Genomic DNA, 16,889 nt, shown 5'->3' on the forward strand with positions numbered 1-16,889 from the left:
TGGGATTGGGCAGAAATCTAGGATTCATTCAGGAGCAGACGTTACTACTTGGATTTTTTTTATTTTTTTTGCTTTTTAGATTCTCCACCCGCAGGGGTAGTATTTAAGTTTAATTAAGACAAACTTTCCATCAAGAGTTACTTTAGTAATGAGAACCAACCTGTGGTTGGATGGTTAGGAGGGCAGTGGCACCCCCAGTCCACCAGAGTTCAAATCCCAGATTTGACACTTTGGTGTCTCATAAAGGCGGAATATTCTTCAGTGGGAGGCGACGTTCCCGTCGACAGCGAGGCGTCTGTGGTGACTTCGTCAATCTCAAGACCTGCCAGATCAGTTCTTCAACGCAGTCTCTTGGAGGTGCTCATAGGGGTAGGGTGTGCGTGTGTGCGTTCATAGGGATGAGTGTGTGCGCGTATGTATGAGCGTCTTTGATTGTACTGTGTTTCGCAAAAAAAAAGAGTTACTTTAGTAACCTGTGGGATTTTTTTTTCGAGAGTATGAAATGTGGTTTTTTTTAGAGTATAATATTAGTTATCAAAAATAGTTATTAATTTCTAGTACTCTCTTTGTTCTAGATAGGTTGTCGCAGATTTATCTAAATTTAGATCTATATAGACACTATTTTTCTTAATAGGCCTCCTACATACACACATAGGGTGTGTGTGTGTGGCTATTCCACTTTCTAAGTGATGGGCAAATGCAATGGGATCTGGAATGTTATTTTTTACTAGTTGAATGCTCGTGCGTTGCTACGGTTTTCTCAAATTATTTTTTGCCGTACATGTAACCATAACACACATGATAATTCTTTTTTTTTACAATCAATACCACATATATTTATAGTAACAAATAGTACATGGTAGAGATACGAGCAAATCATTGAGATCTTCAAATTCTCCATCCTGGCGTGGTTGAACAGACCATGGAGGACGCACGGAGCTGCTGACGTACTTGAGCCGTTGAGCGCCGCCACCATCAAGGCGAGTAATCTTTGTGTCGTAGCAGTCGCCACCTGAGGCCGTGGCCTCTTCAACGACCTATGGTTCGCCATAATCGGTACCTCATATTCGCTAGGGTAGCACACGGGCCTCTCTTCTCGTGAATGTTTCTCGGACCTGTAGGAGGAGTAAGATCACTTCCGTGGACCTAGGGCAGCACAAGTGCTATTGGACCTTGAGATGAGAGGCGAGAGGTTCACCCGGTGCGCTCGGCAAAGACGTCGCAGTCGGACTCGGTGTCGAGTGAATGTGAGAGGAGAGAGAGCTGGTCTGGAAAGAGCGGTGGCAGCCGATGAATGGCCGGAGAGGGTGCGATGGTGGCGGCCTGGCGGGGATAAGGGGTGAGGCAAGAAACCAATGAAAGTAGCGAGAGGCGTTGGTAAGATAAATTTGCCAGATAATACGAGTATGAGAAGGTAGCGATGCACCACCAACTATCACCGATCGCTTTCCATATTTATCTGAATTCTGGTGATTATGGCGTGCTGGGCAAGTTTGTTGACGAAGTTGTGCAGGACAACCACGCCAACCAAGCTAGCCTAACCCGCTAAAGATCAATCATTCATTTGAATTGTGGCAAATATGTGCATGTGATCTTGTTCTGATTGCTTTCCATGTACCGTCCTCATCTCCCTAGAATCCATGAGCACATACACATTTCTCTCCTACGCCCCAAAAAATTTAATCATAGATTTAGGCAAATTATTCAGATTAATTTAGGAAAATGGTAGTACTCCCTCAAATCCAATTAATTAGTGTAGATTTAGGCAAATTGTTGCCTAAAATCACTCTAGTTCATGTGATAATTAATTTAGATTAGAGACAGTTTGTCCGTTCAGCCATAAGTGGTGAAGGCAATTGCAAATAAAAGGAATAAAGAGGGATAATACTGAATACACGGCTTAATAAGGATGTAGTATGTTAGAAAGAGTAAATTGCAAAAAAAATCATCACAATTCCTGCAATTTTCAATTTTCTGTTAGAAAGCATGGGGCTTATCTTTCTAAATACATAGGATGGCGCCATAAGGTTGATTTTATCCTACACGTTGCTCGATTTTATTGTTAGAGCATGCTAGAGATTTCTCCTGTCGTAAACTGTGTTATCTCATCTTCCTAGACTCCATGAGGACATATACATTTCTATCCTCCCGCAAAAAAGATCTAATCGTCCACTCGACCACCATGTTAATCATCGACTCTAGCATCATCATGGAACACCGTTAACCATTCATGGTGAGTATGTCATATACCGTTACTAGATTCCTCACAATCCTAGAGACCCATGTGCGCTATTATGTTTCGAATCCTTTGGGTGGATCTGAAACTAGCTCTTATGAACTACATTTATACTTTACTTTTCTGGGTATCCTTGAGCTATTTTATGCATGTGTTTATCCTTTGATCACACCGTATTTTCTAAATTTTTATTTATATGCTTATGTGCGAGTATGGATAGTTTTGGTTGTGTTAATTATTATTGTTGTTTAATTAGTATTTATACCTATTTAGACAAACTTTTATTTTCGGAATGTCACATGTAGTGGACTCCAACAACTTAGCAGTTGTATCGCCTTTGTGACACAAAATATCATACATAGTTGATTATTGTTCTCGGAGTGTAGTATTACCCAACCACTTATCCTCGCATAACCTTATCTCCGAGACATCCTTAATTAGGAAGGAACCATATGGGAAGAAGTACCATTAGGACAACCCATAAATGTGAGTGCCCAGGTTTTCAATAAACTTGAGACAATACACGTCAGCCTATGTACTCCCTTTTTTAGGAGAGTTTGTTACACCCTATTTTCGGTAAGCAACTTAAATACCGCTTACCTATGAGAGCTCTATGTGTGGCCGATCATGAATACCACTTCCTCCTGGATCTTTAGGGGGGCAAACTACCTTCCATTCAGCTAGTAAGTATTTCTTTTTCTCGCTATCACCTTGCGAAAAAAAATTTGATGGGAAAAAATCCAATCGTTTCAGAACTCCTTAATTAGGAAGCTAGAAGAAAGAAATCATATACATTATGAAAATAACGGCTATGAGTGGATATTGAGTCATCTCGTCACAACTCCTATCGTCTTGTTAAATTTTTAAATTTAGCCGGCCAACTCGACTCAGCTTGTTAGCTTAACAAGTTCAAAGCCCTGACATGGATTGACTCGGTAAAAGAGTTGGCTAGTTAAGATTGTTAGTTAGCATGAACAATTCAATATATTGGACAAGTCACAAATGTGAGGAAATATACCAATTATATGGCAGCACAACCAAACAATACATATTTACACTTCCTTACATAAACCTCACTTATAAGAAACTTTGCACAAATATATGAGTTTAATGAGTTGATTTGCACGTGAAAACTCAGCTCAATTTTTTAGTATCTAAGTTCGATTATATTACTGGTTAGATTCATTGATTTTGAGTTTTTATTTCACTTATTTTTTTCAAAATGGGGGTGAACCCCGGCTTCTGCATCCAGAGATGTACACGGTCCTTTTATTTCAAAAATATTCAAGTATACGATATCAAGTTTACATCACCAGCAAACTCAAAGCATTGGCACAGCCGCCAAAAGAGAAAAGGATGGAAACAGACAGGCTAAGCATCTGTCAATCGCCTAGAAAGCCGCCAGATATCCTGGTTGTAAAAATTCCAAGTAACCGTGAGCATACGGTTGCACCCAGTAAGCATATGATCCCGCTGATCCACCAAGAGCAATATGGACCAATCTTAGATCCATTGTGTAGCCATATGGATAACCTGCAAAAAAAAAATAGAATTGTTTGCATTGTTAAAAAAAATATTATTTCGACTTCTCCAAATCGCCCAACATAAAACCGACACCCCAATGCGTATTCTAGCTTTAGTGTCTTTGTCAATACCATTCAACCAGTTTCGAAACATATTTTTTAATATTGTTAGGCGGAGGAATATTATAAGTGGTGAAAACAATGCGCCAAACAATTTTGACAAGGGACATGAAAGAAATAAATGTTCTATGGACTCCTCTGCATCACAAAAACAACATTTCTTGCTTCCCTTCCATTTTCTTTTTATCAGATTTTCCCTAGTAAGCAAGACCTTCTGACGTAAGAACCACATGAAGATTTTTATCTTCAAGCGTACTTTTAGTTTCCACAAATATTTGGTGGGGAGGTGCTCATGGTAGTTCATTAAATCTTCATACATAGTCTTCACGGTAAAAAAATCCAGATTTTGTTAATTTCCAAAGAAATATGTCCGGTTCATCATTTAGCTGAACCAGTATTAACCGGTTACAGGGATGCATCCATTCATCCTATTTAGAACAATCAGTGGTCTTGATGATAATACCGAATGGACCGATACATTCTTATGCATAAAAATGTTATATAATGATGGGTATTGATGAGCCAGAGCTCATTCTCCAAGCCAAACATCCTCCCAAAACCGCACTAGCCTCTCAGATCCTACCCGAAAGGAACCACGTTTTAGAAACTCATCTTTCACATGCATAAGTCCTTTCCAAAACGGTGAGTCCGTAGGTTTAATCCGAACAAGTGCTAGCATCTTATCTTTAATATATTTGTTATGTAAAAGTTCTTGCTAAATCCCCTCCTCAGTTAATAACTTGAACAGCCATTTGCTAAGCAAGCACTTATTTTTCATTTCCAGCACCTCAATTCCAAGCCCTTCTTAATCTTTGAGTAATTAATATTGAGTTCCAATTTGAGTACTTGTATCTTTGCCAAATCGCCCACACAGCAGACACCACCATGGAATTCAACCATTTTTTTAAATATTCCATGACCCTCCTCTTGTTCCAGATCGCCGCAGTGCTATGAACACGACGCTAACATCAAGAAACTAAAGACAAAGAGGGGAATCAAACACGAGTAGACGAATCACAAAGGAAGTCCACGTCTTGTCGTCCCAAAGTATCCTCTGTTTCCTCAAACCATTTTATTCCTCAAACAAAGAGTAAGCCTCCGTCGTTTAATTAGGCGTCCACGATGTCGCCGTTGTCAATCGCCGCCAGGATCATCTCTGGGTGCAGCGCCGGGGTCGCGTTCTTGATCGTCCCGTCGATGGCGTTCGGCCGGCCGAGCGCCTTGAGCGCCAGGTGCGCCGCCTTCTGGCCGGAGATCATCATGGCGCCGAAGGTTGGGCCCTGTAACCACCACAGGACAGGACAAAAAAAATCCTTAATTAGTCGAAAGCTTGTGAGAGATTCCTCAGATAAAGAACCCGTGTAGAAGATGCAAAATTTCGTACCATTCTGGGGGCGCCGTCGATCTCGGCGACCTCCATGCCGGTGACGATCATGCCGGGGACGACCTCGCGGGTGAGGCGCACGATCGCGTCCTCGGCGGTGTTCATGTCAAGCGCCTTCATCCCGGGCACCGTCTCGATCATCCCGATGTCCTGGAGCCGCTTGACTCCGGTAGCGCCGAAGGGCCCGTCGTGGCCGCATGAGCTGACCACGACCTTGGCCTCCATGACGTTGGGGTCCATGCAGGACTGCGTGTCGTGGTTCATGGAGACGAGCGCCCAGTTGGTGACGACGCCGGCGACGCGGCTGTCCTTGACGATGAGGTCCTCGACGGCGACGGCGTTGAAGAGCTTGACGTTGGGGCGCGCGAGGAGGCGGCTCATGACGGTGGAGGTGAAGAGCGCGGCGTGCTTGATGACGACGTAGTCCTCGGTCTCGTCGTACTCGATGTCGAGCTCGTCGAGGAAGAGGTGCGCCGGCTTGCGCACGACCATGGCGGAGAAGAGCTGGCCGCCGAGCCAGGCGCCGCCGCCGGGGGAGACGGACTGCTCGATGATGGCGATGCTGATGGAGGGGTCCTTGGAGAGCTCGTAGGCGCAGGACAGCCCCGCGGAGCCGGCGCCGACGATGACCACGTCGGTGTCGGCGTAGGTGATCATGTCGGTCATGTAGCGGCGGGTCATCTCGCGGGAGACGATGGACTCCTTGATGGGGCTGAACTTGAAGGCGTTGAGGTCGTAGGGAGGGGTGGAGGAGGAGATGGAGTTGCAGATGGTGCCGGCGCGCGGGGTGGCGACGCAGGACGGGGCGCGGATGGCCGACGGGAGGTGAGCGCCGGCGAAGGACGTCTTGAGGAGGAGGCTGGAGGCGGTGGTGGCCATGGCTGCCATGTGCATGCAGGTGTGGGTTGAGGAGATGAGTGGAGTGAGAGCGTGGCGAGGATAAGGCGCAGTGGCAGGGTACAAGAAGGGGATGAGGGGGCAAATATCTGGAGATTGTGTGTACGTGCGGCCAGATCTCAGGATGTCAGCCTTTGGACTCATTCTGGATATTTTTTGGGAAGCCTTTCGGATCCTCTGTCAATTGTTCCATGCAAACGAGCTCGCGATGTTCTGGTAAGCATTAGTCGGGTGATATTTTCTGGGTTTTGGTCGAGAAAAACCCCCAAGATAATGTGTGATCCCAGTGAGATCATCCCAATTTCAGCTCACCGGAAATAAGATCGACTGACAGAGAGAAACACAAGTGGGGGTCCCGCGGCACTTGTTGCGTCACCTGTCTGTGTGCAGAAATATACGGAGTATAACGTGTTACTGATAGTACTTATAACGAGATTTAATTAATCCTAACATAATGTCAGGATGGCCGAGTGGTCTAAGGCGCCAGACTCAAGTTCTGGTCCTCTTACGAGGGCGTGGGTTCAAACCCCACTTCTGACAAACCATTTTTACTTTTTAGGGTCGAAACTATGCTCTAAAACTTTTTTTTGATAAAAAAGAGAAAATGTATTCAACAAAAGAGGTCCAAACAGATTCAATTTACATATCTCTACTACTTATCTCTACTACTTATAAAGGCACGAAGTTGGGTTGGAAAATAAAATCTCAGCCGTTCATCCACACTCATCTAATGAACAGGAACGTCCCGTTCTCCCCACCCCTCCACCTGATTTCGCGGACCACTTCCCCAACCCCGCTTCCTAAATTAACCTGATACACTTGTAACCCGAACGCATCCTAAATATCAGGGAAGTAGTGATTGCACTCCATATTTTGCTCCAACCTCCACCATGAATGTCCTGGTGCTTCCTCGCTGCGCAGGAATGCGCTTCCCACTCCGTTGGACCGCCTAGGCTCTGCCATCTTCACGATCAAACGCATGCTCCACTGCTGCCCCGTCCTCGCTCGCCGCCGCTACCGCGTCGGACCACCTATGTGTTTCAGCGCTGAGGCCGCCACGAATCCTCACGGTTGCCGGTAATCAACTAATCATGCAGCGCACCCTGTTCCCCTACTGCTGCTACTGTCTTTTTCCTGATCCGGCGGCGACGAAGACCCTCAAATACTAACAGCCGCTAATGGGCACGCCCGGATTCATCATCACTTCAACCAAGGTACTCGCTTTCCTACTGCAGTATCGTTTGTGTGGCCGTCTCAGAGAACTACCACACCACCTTGTTTTTGCGTGTTCTGAATTCAGAGCTCATGTGTCTGGTTCCGGCAGTGGACGAGATTAGCCTTAAACGTGAGTGTTGTTATTATTTACCTTGTTATGACGTGAGATTTTCAAAGGTTCAGCCCAGCTTGACTTGGCTTGTTCCTTTTTCTGTTCTGACCTTCTGTTTCTTTTTGATAGACGATATGAATTAGATTGCTTATGATGGATCTTGCAGAATGTTTTTTTTGCGAAAATTCCACCGATCTATTAATAATTATCAACCGTAGTACAAATATCCCAAAAAGTAATAATGATGTTTTATTTGAACGCATTTACAAGCTTCTCACAGTTTGATGTCGATTTGCAATGGATATTTGGTTCTTCAGGTTAATTGTCATCATAAATATAATTTAACCAGAAGATCTGGTAAGTGTTTGGAAAAAAACAAAGATATCTGTAATTCATTTCAATTGTAAAAGTATAAGGAAAAAATACCTGAATCCTGAACTGTATTTTCATTATGGTAAACACTATGTATCGCAGTCCGATGGAAAGCAGAAAATCGGACCGATCGGACGCCGCTGATTCCAAATTCCATCGTATGGCCATCATGCATCAAGGCTTCCCTACAAAAAGAAAAGAAAATTACCCGATGATAACGCACCTTCCACACCTCCTTCCCCAAATATTGCCATGGCTCTTCCCAGCATTGATCCCGAAATTGCGCAGACTGCGCCTCCGCCGCCGCCGCCGCATCTGCAATCTCCACCTTGCCACCAGCCCCCTCCCCACCGCCAGAAACCTCCCACCCCGGCCAATGTATGCGTCTCGATCTCACTGGAGCTGTACGAGGCTACGGCAGCAGGCACGCACGACCCAGATCTCGACGGGGTTTGCCTGGCCGACAGCCGCCGGCGGTCTAGGATAAGAGGAGGCATAGCCGGGCCGACCAGGATGACACCTCCGATCCGTCTCCTCCTGTTCCGACTCTTGCACCAGCACGTCTGAGTCTGACTCTCCACTGCGGAAAGACGTCGGCGATGCATGATCGTCCGGCGACTGGCGTTGTAGATGTGGGAGTCAGCTCAGCTAGGCCGTCAAGGCTGCTTCCACCACCCAAGGGGTGTCGATCCCTTCAACGACTACACGATTTGAGTATAAGGTAATAGCAGCTGACCTTAGGTTCAAATGTGTGCTTATTTTCTACATTTTCTGAACATTAAATCATTGTGTTTCTTTATGTATAAATTACCATCCGATCTATATAACAGATATGTGATCATATCATACATCCATTAGGTTCTTATATCTCTGTTTACTAACATTGTAATCATGTTGTCGATGCAAGCTAATTTTACTGCTTCCATGGCACGGTATGTTTATGCTTCGTGCAGATCTTGTTTCTGAATCTTATATTTTCCAAATTAGTCTGCTTCAACATAGAAATTTTTATGCTGCTTATCAAGAAATTTGATACTTCCCATGTCCATGCTTCCTGTTTATTATTAATGTGCTATCTGCAAAAAAACATTATTATATTATACTTTCCAAATTTGTCTGCTTCAACACAGATTTTGGTATGCTCCTTCTCAAGAAATGTGATGCTTCTGTGTGTCCTAGCTTCCCAATTGATATCCATATGTGTCCTCCATTGTGAAGTTTTGCTCGCTATATTTTTTTGCAGCACATCTCCAAAATCATGACGGATGATGATCCAGATTGTATATGCTGAAGAGTAGTTTTTTGGCGCCTTGATTGAGGTCTGCTGACATGCTAGTCAGCGGGGAAGGATGAGGCAGCACTAGCATGACGGCGAGTCATGGTGATAGACAAACGAGTCTGCGACGGTGGATGGTTTGTAGCACTAGTAACAGTGTTGGATGAAGATTGGTGTGTTGCTCCATGATCATAATCGCGTCCTGCTATCCTAGCATGTCACCGACATGAAGATAGTATGTTTCGGAGAGTGTGGGACTTGAGGAGCTATGTTGGGGACAACAACATGGCTGCATCGTCCATGTCGCATGGTTTGTGGAGGTGCATCGAAGCAAACAACATGGCCACATTGCTTGAGAAGCTATATAAGGGGCGGCAACATCTATGCATCTTCCAGTTCATACAGAACCAAAATAGTAGGAAACATGTACCGCAATAAATGGAAGCATTTGTGATCCTGAGAAGATGCATCGCAGGCAGCGGCATTGCCGCATTGCCTAGGTCGTATGGAAGAAAATAGGAAGCATGTTGCAGTCATTGGAAACGTTTTGTGACTACTCTTCATGGGAGCAAATTGTCGATTTGCAGGGAGCATGTTATTCCTTATTTATTAGCAAAGCCCCAATTCCAATTCGTTTGAAGCAAATGTAATTTGAATTATTTATTATTTTTATGGAAGCAAAATACATTGTGTTCAAAGGAATTTTGTGTTTGATGGAACCAATGTTATGATGCTTCTGGAACAAAAAAAAAGTTTGGCATAGAAGAAATGTCTTCAAAATATAGAAAATTAGTTCAGCTTGGAAGCTTTCATGTAATACAATGGGTCTCACAGAGAACAACTGTTAAATCATTTGGGAAGCATGATTGACGCAAACAAATCGGAAGCATGATTTGCTTCCTACAAGTCAGCTGAATGCTTCAGTAGTACTTTGATCATGATTCAACCACCATAAAATTATGCTTCTAATTTTTTTACCACAAGATAATAGCTTCTGTATAACATGTGTTGCTTCAAAATTAAATACAATCTGTTCTATCACACATATACTCCCTCCGTCCTAGTTTGTAAGTCACAATTTTTGAATATCTTAGCCCAAGGTACTAGTTGATTGGGTCTCATTTTCTCTCTCTCATTGGTGCATGCAGCCCATTTCTCTCTCTCATTGGTGCATGCATTCTCTTTCTCTTCCTCATTGGTGCATGCAACCCCTTTCTCTCCCTCATTAAATAAAATTATGCCTTAGAGATGGGAGTTATGGGACAAATAGTTTTTGGGAATATGACTTACACTCTAGGACGGAGGGAGTACGTGCTTCGTTTCTTCCACTGATGTAAATAAATAAATTTATGAGATTTCTTTTTTGGGTCAAAGCATATTTCATTTGCAGTTGAAGCCGACTCTGATAACAAAGGAAACAAGCGCGAAATTAGCTAGAGTAGTTTCCTGAGAATCGGGCCAGAACTCAAATCAGGGGTAGTGCTTAATTAGAATCCCGATTAATTAGCGTTAGATATGGCATGACATACGTACGTGAGTAGTACTAGGAAGCAATCCATAGAATATGGAAGCATGCAACCGGACGCTTGAATAACGGAAGGAATAGTGCGGGGGTTCGTTCAAAATCTTGCAGCCAGATTGCTTCACATCGTACGGTTGGAAGTTGGTCCGATCGGAAGAAGGATATCGGCATCCGATTCCTAGCGGTACCCTTTCATTATTTTACATTGCATTGCGGAGTTTAAGTTAACTATAATTTAGTGGTCTGTACCAACAGATTCACGAGCTGTCGATAATTCGATATGCTATTAACTGTCCATTGACATGAAGAACTTGATACTTACATTTCAATTTTCATGAAGGATACATATTAATACTATGTCCTTTGATTTTTTGGGTGTTTTCAGGACGAATAAATGTGCATTTATGTTCCCTCATGCCATGAATGTCACTACAGGGATGGAGGACATCCAGCTCATCAGGGGGCTTCACATGGTCGCCGATATCCACTACCTTAACTACAAATTGCAGTAGTTTTATTTTTGAACAATATTTGTATTAAACCTGAGCTGAGAACATGACTACATTTCAGCTTCTAGATTGTGTTTCCATTCCAACTTGAGCAATTGTCACTGAAACATTTTTATTTCTGGTGTTGATTAGTTATACACACAGACACATGTATAGATTAGCGTACAATGTGTTTTAAATTTGAACAAATATTTTCAAAGAAATTTTTGTATCAAAAATGGAGACGTGCGGTGCACGTGCAAGCTTACTAGTTTCATCAAGTACAACAACAAAATGCCTATAAAGAAGAAGAACAACAAAATAGAGCTACATTTTGATAAGATAGTATCATACCATTAAGTTGCATCTAAGCTTGGAAGACTAAAGCCCCGAGGAAGATGACCTCTACGGTTGTTGTAGGAATGTAAACGTATCAGAAGATGTCAATTGACAATTGCCAGGAGCATTCTCATTAATCACATCGGCTACATCCTTGCATCTTGCACCATACCAATCCAACAACTCACGGAAATTGCCCTTGTTCAATGAAGTGCTAGACTCGTCGTGCCCACGGAAAGCTAGACCTTGTTCAAGTAGAAATCTGACAACACCCAAAACAGCCCTCAAACGAATCTCATATTTAATATGTGATTGTTCTTCATGAGAAACAATAGCATATGCCACACTTTGCTTCTTATTTCTAAAATCTTCACAACTATTTCTTGCATTGTTGTGAATGCTACTTGGTCCACCTATATGAGTCTTGAAGATTTCTGAGGCTTTCTTCCAATTTGAAAACCCCGTCTTTGTGAAAACATCATATCCAAAGTGGTTACTATTGCTTGAAGATTTGAAAAGAAAACAGTGAAAACAAAATACAGCCTTTTTCTCAACACTGTACTCTAACCAATCATACTTAGCATACCATGCATCTAAAAATGACCGCCTATCGGGACCTTTGGGAAAATTATGACCAATTAAACGATTGCGGCCTCTCGATAAATATGCTCATCTCATTTTATCTCTGATTTCAGGGGTACCAAATTCCTCAATTGGTCTACGAAGTCCAGGATCCCCAACAACATTTTCTAGATCAAAGATTTCAGGAATATTTGTCTACAACATTGAAAACGAAAATAAAATGTGAGCATACTGCTAATTAGTAGACACATAGACAGCAAAACTCAATATAAAGGGGAAAAATCAACCTCTATGCGTGCTCTTTTGCGTGATTCCTCTTCGGCGTCCATGGGGAATTGGAGATGGAGGCGGAGCAGAGCGAGGCGTGCGGAGGGATGGAGCCACAGCGAGTTGACCAGACGCCGGGGCGACCGGCGAGACGGAGAGGTGGCGCGCGCGCGGGTCACCGCCGCGCCGGGATCTGCTGCCGGCGGCCTGGCTGCGCCTGGGCGGTGGATTGGGCGCGGACTCGGGGAGATGCGCGACTCGTGATGCGAGAGACTGGGCGGATGGGGAATTGGAGATGGATGCGAGCGATTGGGTGTACGTAATTTTTTTTTTGCCAATTATTGAGCTGGGTCGGCCGACTTGGCTCGACCCACTGCTGGCTCCGCCCGTGACCATAATACTAGTTCAAACCCCACTTCTGACAAACTATATTTATTTTTTAAATTTAGGTCGTTCGAAGACCACTTCAGGTCCTCACCGTAATACTATGCATGCAGGATTCAAGTTCAAAAACCTCGCTTGTAATACTATGTCAGGATTCAAGTTGATGGAAGGTTTGGTAGATCTTGTAGGAGGAGTTAGCATGGTCCAATATGTTCATGTTTCAGGATAGTATACACAGTGCTTGGGATTTGAAAGCTATTCTTTGTATTTTTTAGCAGCTTTTAGGGTTATAAATTAACTTTCATGAATATGTTTTGTTTTGTTTTGTTTTGGGAGAGCTAAAAAGAAGTTCAAGAATACTCTTCTATTTTCAATTGTACATTAGGAAAATACCTTTTAGGTAACTGTGGGTGCCCTTGTATCGTAGTAGATTGTGTGGTAAAAACTGAAAGGAGATATGACTTTGTGTGTGCAATTCAGTCGATTGCATTGCTTGACTTTTACTACCGTTATTTTAGACAATTATGTACTTGAGAAAGGATAAGGTGTTATTAGAACCTTGTGGGGGAAAGAGCAATGTGGCGGAAGTTGCGAGATTTATGTTCTGGTGTTAGTTTAAGTAATCACGAAGATAAGTGTGGATGGTTAATAACCAAATATGGCAATTTTACTCTACGCTATATGTATCTTGCAGTGAAGTGGCCACATAGAAATGTCAAATTGGTAAGGATCCCACTTAAGATTAAAGACTTCTTATGGTTAGCTTTTTATAAGAACATTTTGAGAAAAGATGTGTTAATTAAAAGAGGTTCGAAATGTAAAGATACCAATGTTGTTTCCGTGATGAACATGTGACTTTACATATTATTTTTCAAATATAAGATGGCCAAGTATATATGGGGGTGGTGGAATGTACTACTCCTAGCAAAGATAGAAGTATGATTGCTGTGGGAGTAGCTGCAGTTTTCTTGTCAGTTTGGAATGTCCCGAATGCAGCATTTTTTTTTAATCATGTCTACCCGTGTGATCCAATTCTCATAATGTACACTCGTTGGATCGACATGAACTTTTGGACCCTCTTTCGATTGTTTCGAATGATATTATGATGATTTTTCGTCGAGAAAAATATCCCACTTCCAGCTCACCAGTCACCATAGATAAGATCGATGGACATAGGAAAACACAAGTGAAGTTCTACGGAATAGGGGTTTGTTATTTTTATGTATCTTATGCCTATGTTTGCGACACACGGGTATTTTGCTAGCGTAAAAAAAATATAACGCATATTACGTAAAATATTTAAATATTAAATTAATTAACTGTAATAGTAAACTGTCAGGATGGCCGAGTGGTCAAGGCGCCAGATTCAAGATCTGGTCCTCGTAAGAGGGCGTGGGTTCGAACCCCACTTCTGACAAATCTTTTTCTTTCTAAACTAAATTTAGGTTCGTTGGCAGACCACCCGTTTGACCTCGTACCCGACCGGTACTCCGTCGTCGCCAAGCACCACTCCACGTTCATCTGGCTTTCCTCTGGCCCCTGCGCCGAATCCGCCTCTCCACCGCCGCACTAGTTTTCTCCCGCGTCACCGGATCTTCATTCTTTCACCCCTCTTCCGCCTGGATCTCTGGCGCTGATTCTGTGATCTCCGCTTGCGAGGTTCGATCCGATTCCTATGCGTCCGTCCCTCTTATTCTGCAGGGAATCGCTTAACAAATTTGGCCCGTTTTGGTTTGTTGTTAATCGATTCCTTGTATCTGTTTTGTTGTTGGCAGGAAGCCGCAATGGCGGGGAGGGGTAATGCCGCGTCGAACAACTCCGCTCTCATCGCCATCATCGCTGATGAGGTGATCCCATCCTCCCCCTTTTGACCCTAATGTTGCTTGAGCTCCTCCCTTTAATAATGGAGCATCTGTTGAATCCCGAGCACTACCTAGATAGCTAGGAATTGGGGATAACATGTGAGATGTATGGAGACTAGCATAGTGCCCCTGCGTTGCTACATAGCCTAATTTAAATACTAGTTATGATTTAATTGGGCATTACAAGGGTTGTATCTTTACTCTTCTGTAACGGTATATCACTGTCTTCTCCAACTTCTGCAAATATTGATATATCTTCCACCATTCATGTCGATAAGATCGCAGGGGGACATCCCCTTTTTTCTCCTCCATGGCCTGCTACTTCAGAGAGCAGTCGTGCTCCATGCCTTTCATAGTCACTTGCATCCTTGTTCTACCCCTAAATGGATGAATTCTCACCGTGTCTTCACCATCCGCTTTCTCGAATTTATATTGTTAACCTTCAAGATAGGCAATAAATAAAAATATGTCTTCATACTAAAATCCCCTCTTTCATGTGTCGGGGAAGTAAAAAATACACCTTTGATTAGTCCAGATATAATTAGCCACGTATATGCTCCTGCAGATTGAAAAGGATCTTTGCATAGAATTTAAATCACCATAGAATGGAACGTGATTGCTACAAAAATAGTTCATAGGTGCAAGTTTTGTAGAAATCATGAGAGCCAGGTTTCCTTTGTGGGCCAGGCGATGAAATAAATCAGAATCTGTACTGAAATGAGTTGTATATAGTCTGACCAGGAACAGTTCCATGGTCATGTACACCACGTTTAGCCTTCAGATCGGGAGATAAAGCAACAGCAATATGTTATCTTCAGCTTTAGAATGGGTACATCACTGTTGAACCATCTGCTCATACAATTCATATCTCCTCATTTATAATCTTATAGTTTTGAAGGTTTCTCTAGATCTTCTCGCGACAATCTCATAACAAATTCAGTCAACCACAAATCTCTTTTGTGACATGGATCATTCACATGATACATAACTACATCCAGTATAAGTTAATATAGGTTAATTTTGCACGAACCTAAAAGGTATTGTTTTCTTGATATATCCAAATGAAAACAGTATACAAAGGTGATGAAGAATTTCAAAGGGAACAGTATATTCATTGGTTTGCTTGGGTAACCTGTTTACCTGCTCGGTTGCAGCTTTGACTAATCGAAGCTCACTACCACCTGAAGATGACATTTCGAATTGTTCATGAAAGAGGAATGAGATTATAGTTTAAACATTGTTCCTAAAGCCACATAAATAAACGGTGATGCATATATTATATGAAAGAGCAAAATTCTGTACTAGTAAATAATCATTTTTTTCGAGTACACGCTGCGTGTTTTGTATTAAGCTCGAAGGAGAAAGGACAACGTCCAGTAGAGGGGAAGACTCTTGCGCCAGGCATCCACAGACGAAGCCGGCCTCACCACCCACCCAAAACAACGACTACTCCTCCCCCTGGGGTCTACCTAAACCACGACTAGAGAGCCACAAATGACACTCATCTCTGATCCGGCGAACAATCTCTTGAGGGCTGGTTTCGATCTTGTCGAAAACGCGAGCGTTGCGCTCAAGCCAGAGGCTCCGAATCACGAGGGAGATCAGGGAGTTCGCCGTCTTACGCTGGCCCACGGGCCGCTGCTCGACTGCCTCCGGCCACCAGTCCGAGAGCGGAGCAGCCGGGGAAGGGAGCGGGGTGCGTAGTTCGGAGTTGGTATCAGCCCATACCACCTTGGCGAAGGGACAGTCCAAGGAGAGATGGTCGAGTGTCTCATCATGAACTCTGCATAGCGGGCATAGCGTGTGCGAGGGGAGCCCACGGCGCAGGAGCCGGTCAGCCGTCCAGCATCGTCTGCGAAGCGCCAGCCATGCATGGAACTTGTAGCTCATCGCGGCAAAGGAGTTCCAAACGTTGGCCGCCCCCGCCAAAGCCACAGTACCTTGAAAACCACATTCTGAAGATTGTACTTGTACATACCTAAAATTGTTAACCATAATCCTGCAGAGAATCTAGATACTTATTCTCATTGATATCATAAGCATTAGGATCCTGCGCATACAGGTTATCATTATAAGGCAAACATAGATACATTATGGTTCATCACAGTGGCATAGAATAATCAACATACTAAGCTTCAATATCCAAAATCAAGTACTACATCGTAAAATAACAACCGGATATAATGCTGAAGTGAGAAAGCCACTACCTCAAATCTCTTAATAACCAGTGGACCGTGCCTACATGCCATGCCCCTTAAACCTGGAAGTATCGTACTTCTGACAGTAGAACTTGTGCCGTTAAAAAAAATG

At 43.3% G+C, this 16,889-nt stretch overlaps 1 protein-coding gene and 2 non-coding genes across 3 annotated transcripts; 2 read left to right on the forward strand and 1 right to left on the reverse strand.

Moving 5' to 3' along the window:
- Positions 1-4,767: 4,767 nt before the first annotated feature.
- On the reverse strand, positions 4,768-6,203 carry LOC124695681 (thiamine thiazole synthase 2, chloroplastic-like). The gene is made up of 2 exons (XM_047228509.1): positions 5,264-6,203; positions 4,768-5,159 (listed from the first exon to the last, which is right to left on the reverse strand). The coding sequence occupies exons 1-2, from the start codon at positions 6,155-6,157 to the stop codon at positions 4,989-4,991; spliced, it is 1,065 nt and encodes a 354-aa protein (XP_047084465.1). The 5' UTR covers positions 6,158-6,203; the 3' UTR covers positions 4,768-4,988.
- A 413-nt stretch (positions 6,204-6,616) lies between these two features.
- TRNAL-CAA lies at positions 6,617-6,700 on the forward strand. The gene has a single exon. It is a non-coding gene; the product is annotated as a tRNA-Leu (tRNA).
- A 7,351-nt stretch (positions 6,701-14,051) lies between these two features.
- On the forward strand, positions 14,052-14,134 carry TRNAL-CAA. The gene has a single exon. It is a non-coding gene; the product is annotated as a tRNA-Leu (tRNA).
- Positions 14,135-16,889: the final 2,755 nt, after the last annotated feature.

Source organism: Lolium rigidum, chromosome 1 (genome assembly GCF_022539505.1).
Source record: "Lolium rigidum isolate FL_2022 chromosome 1, APGP_CSIRO_Lrig_0.1, whole genome shotgun sequence".
NCBI classification, from domain to species: domain Eukaryota; kingdom Viridiplantae; phylum Streptophyta; class Magnoliopsida; order Poales; family Poaceae; genus Lolium; species Lolium rigidum.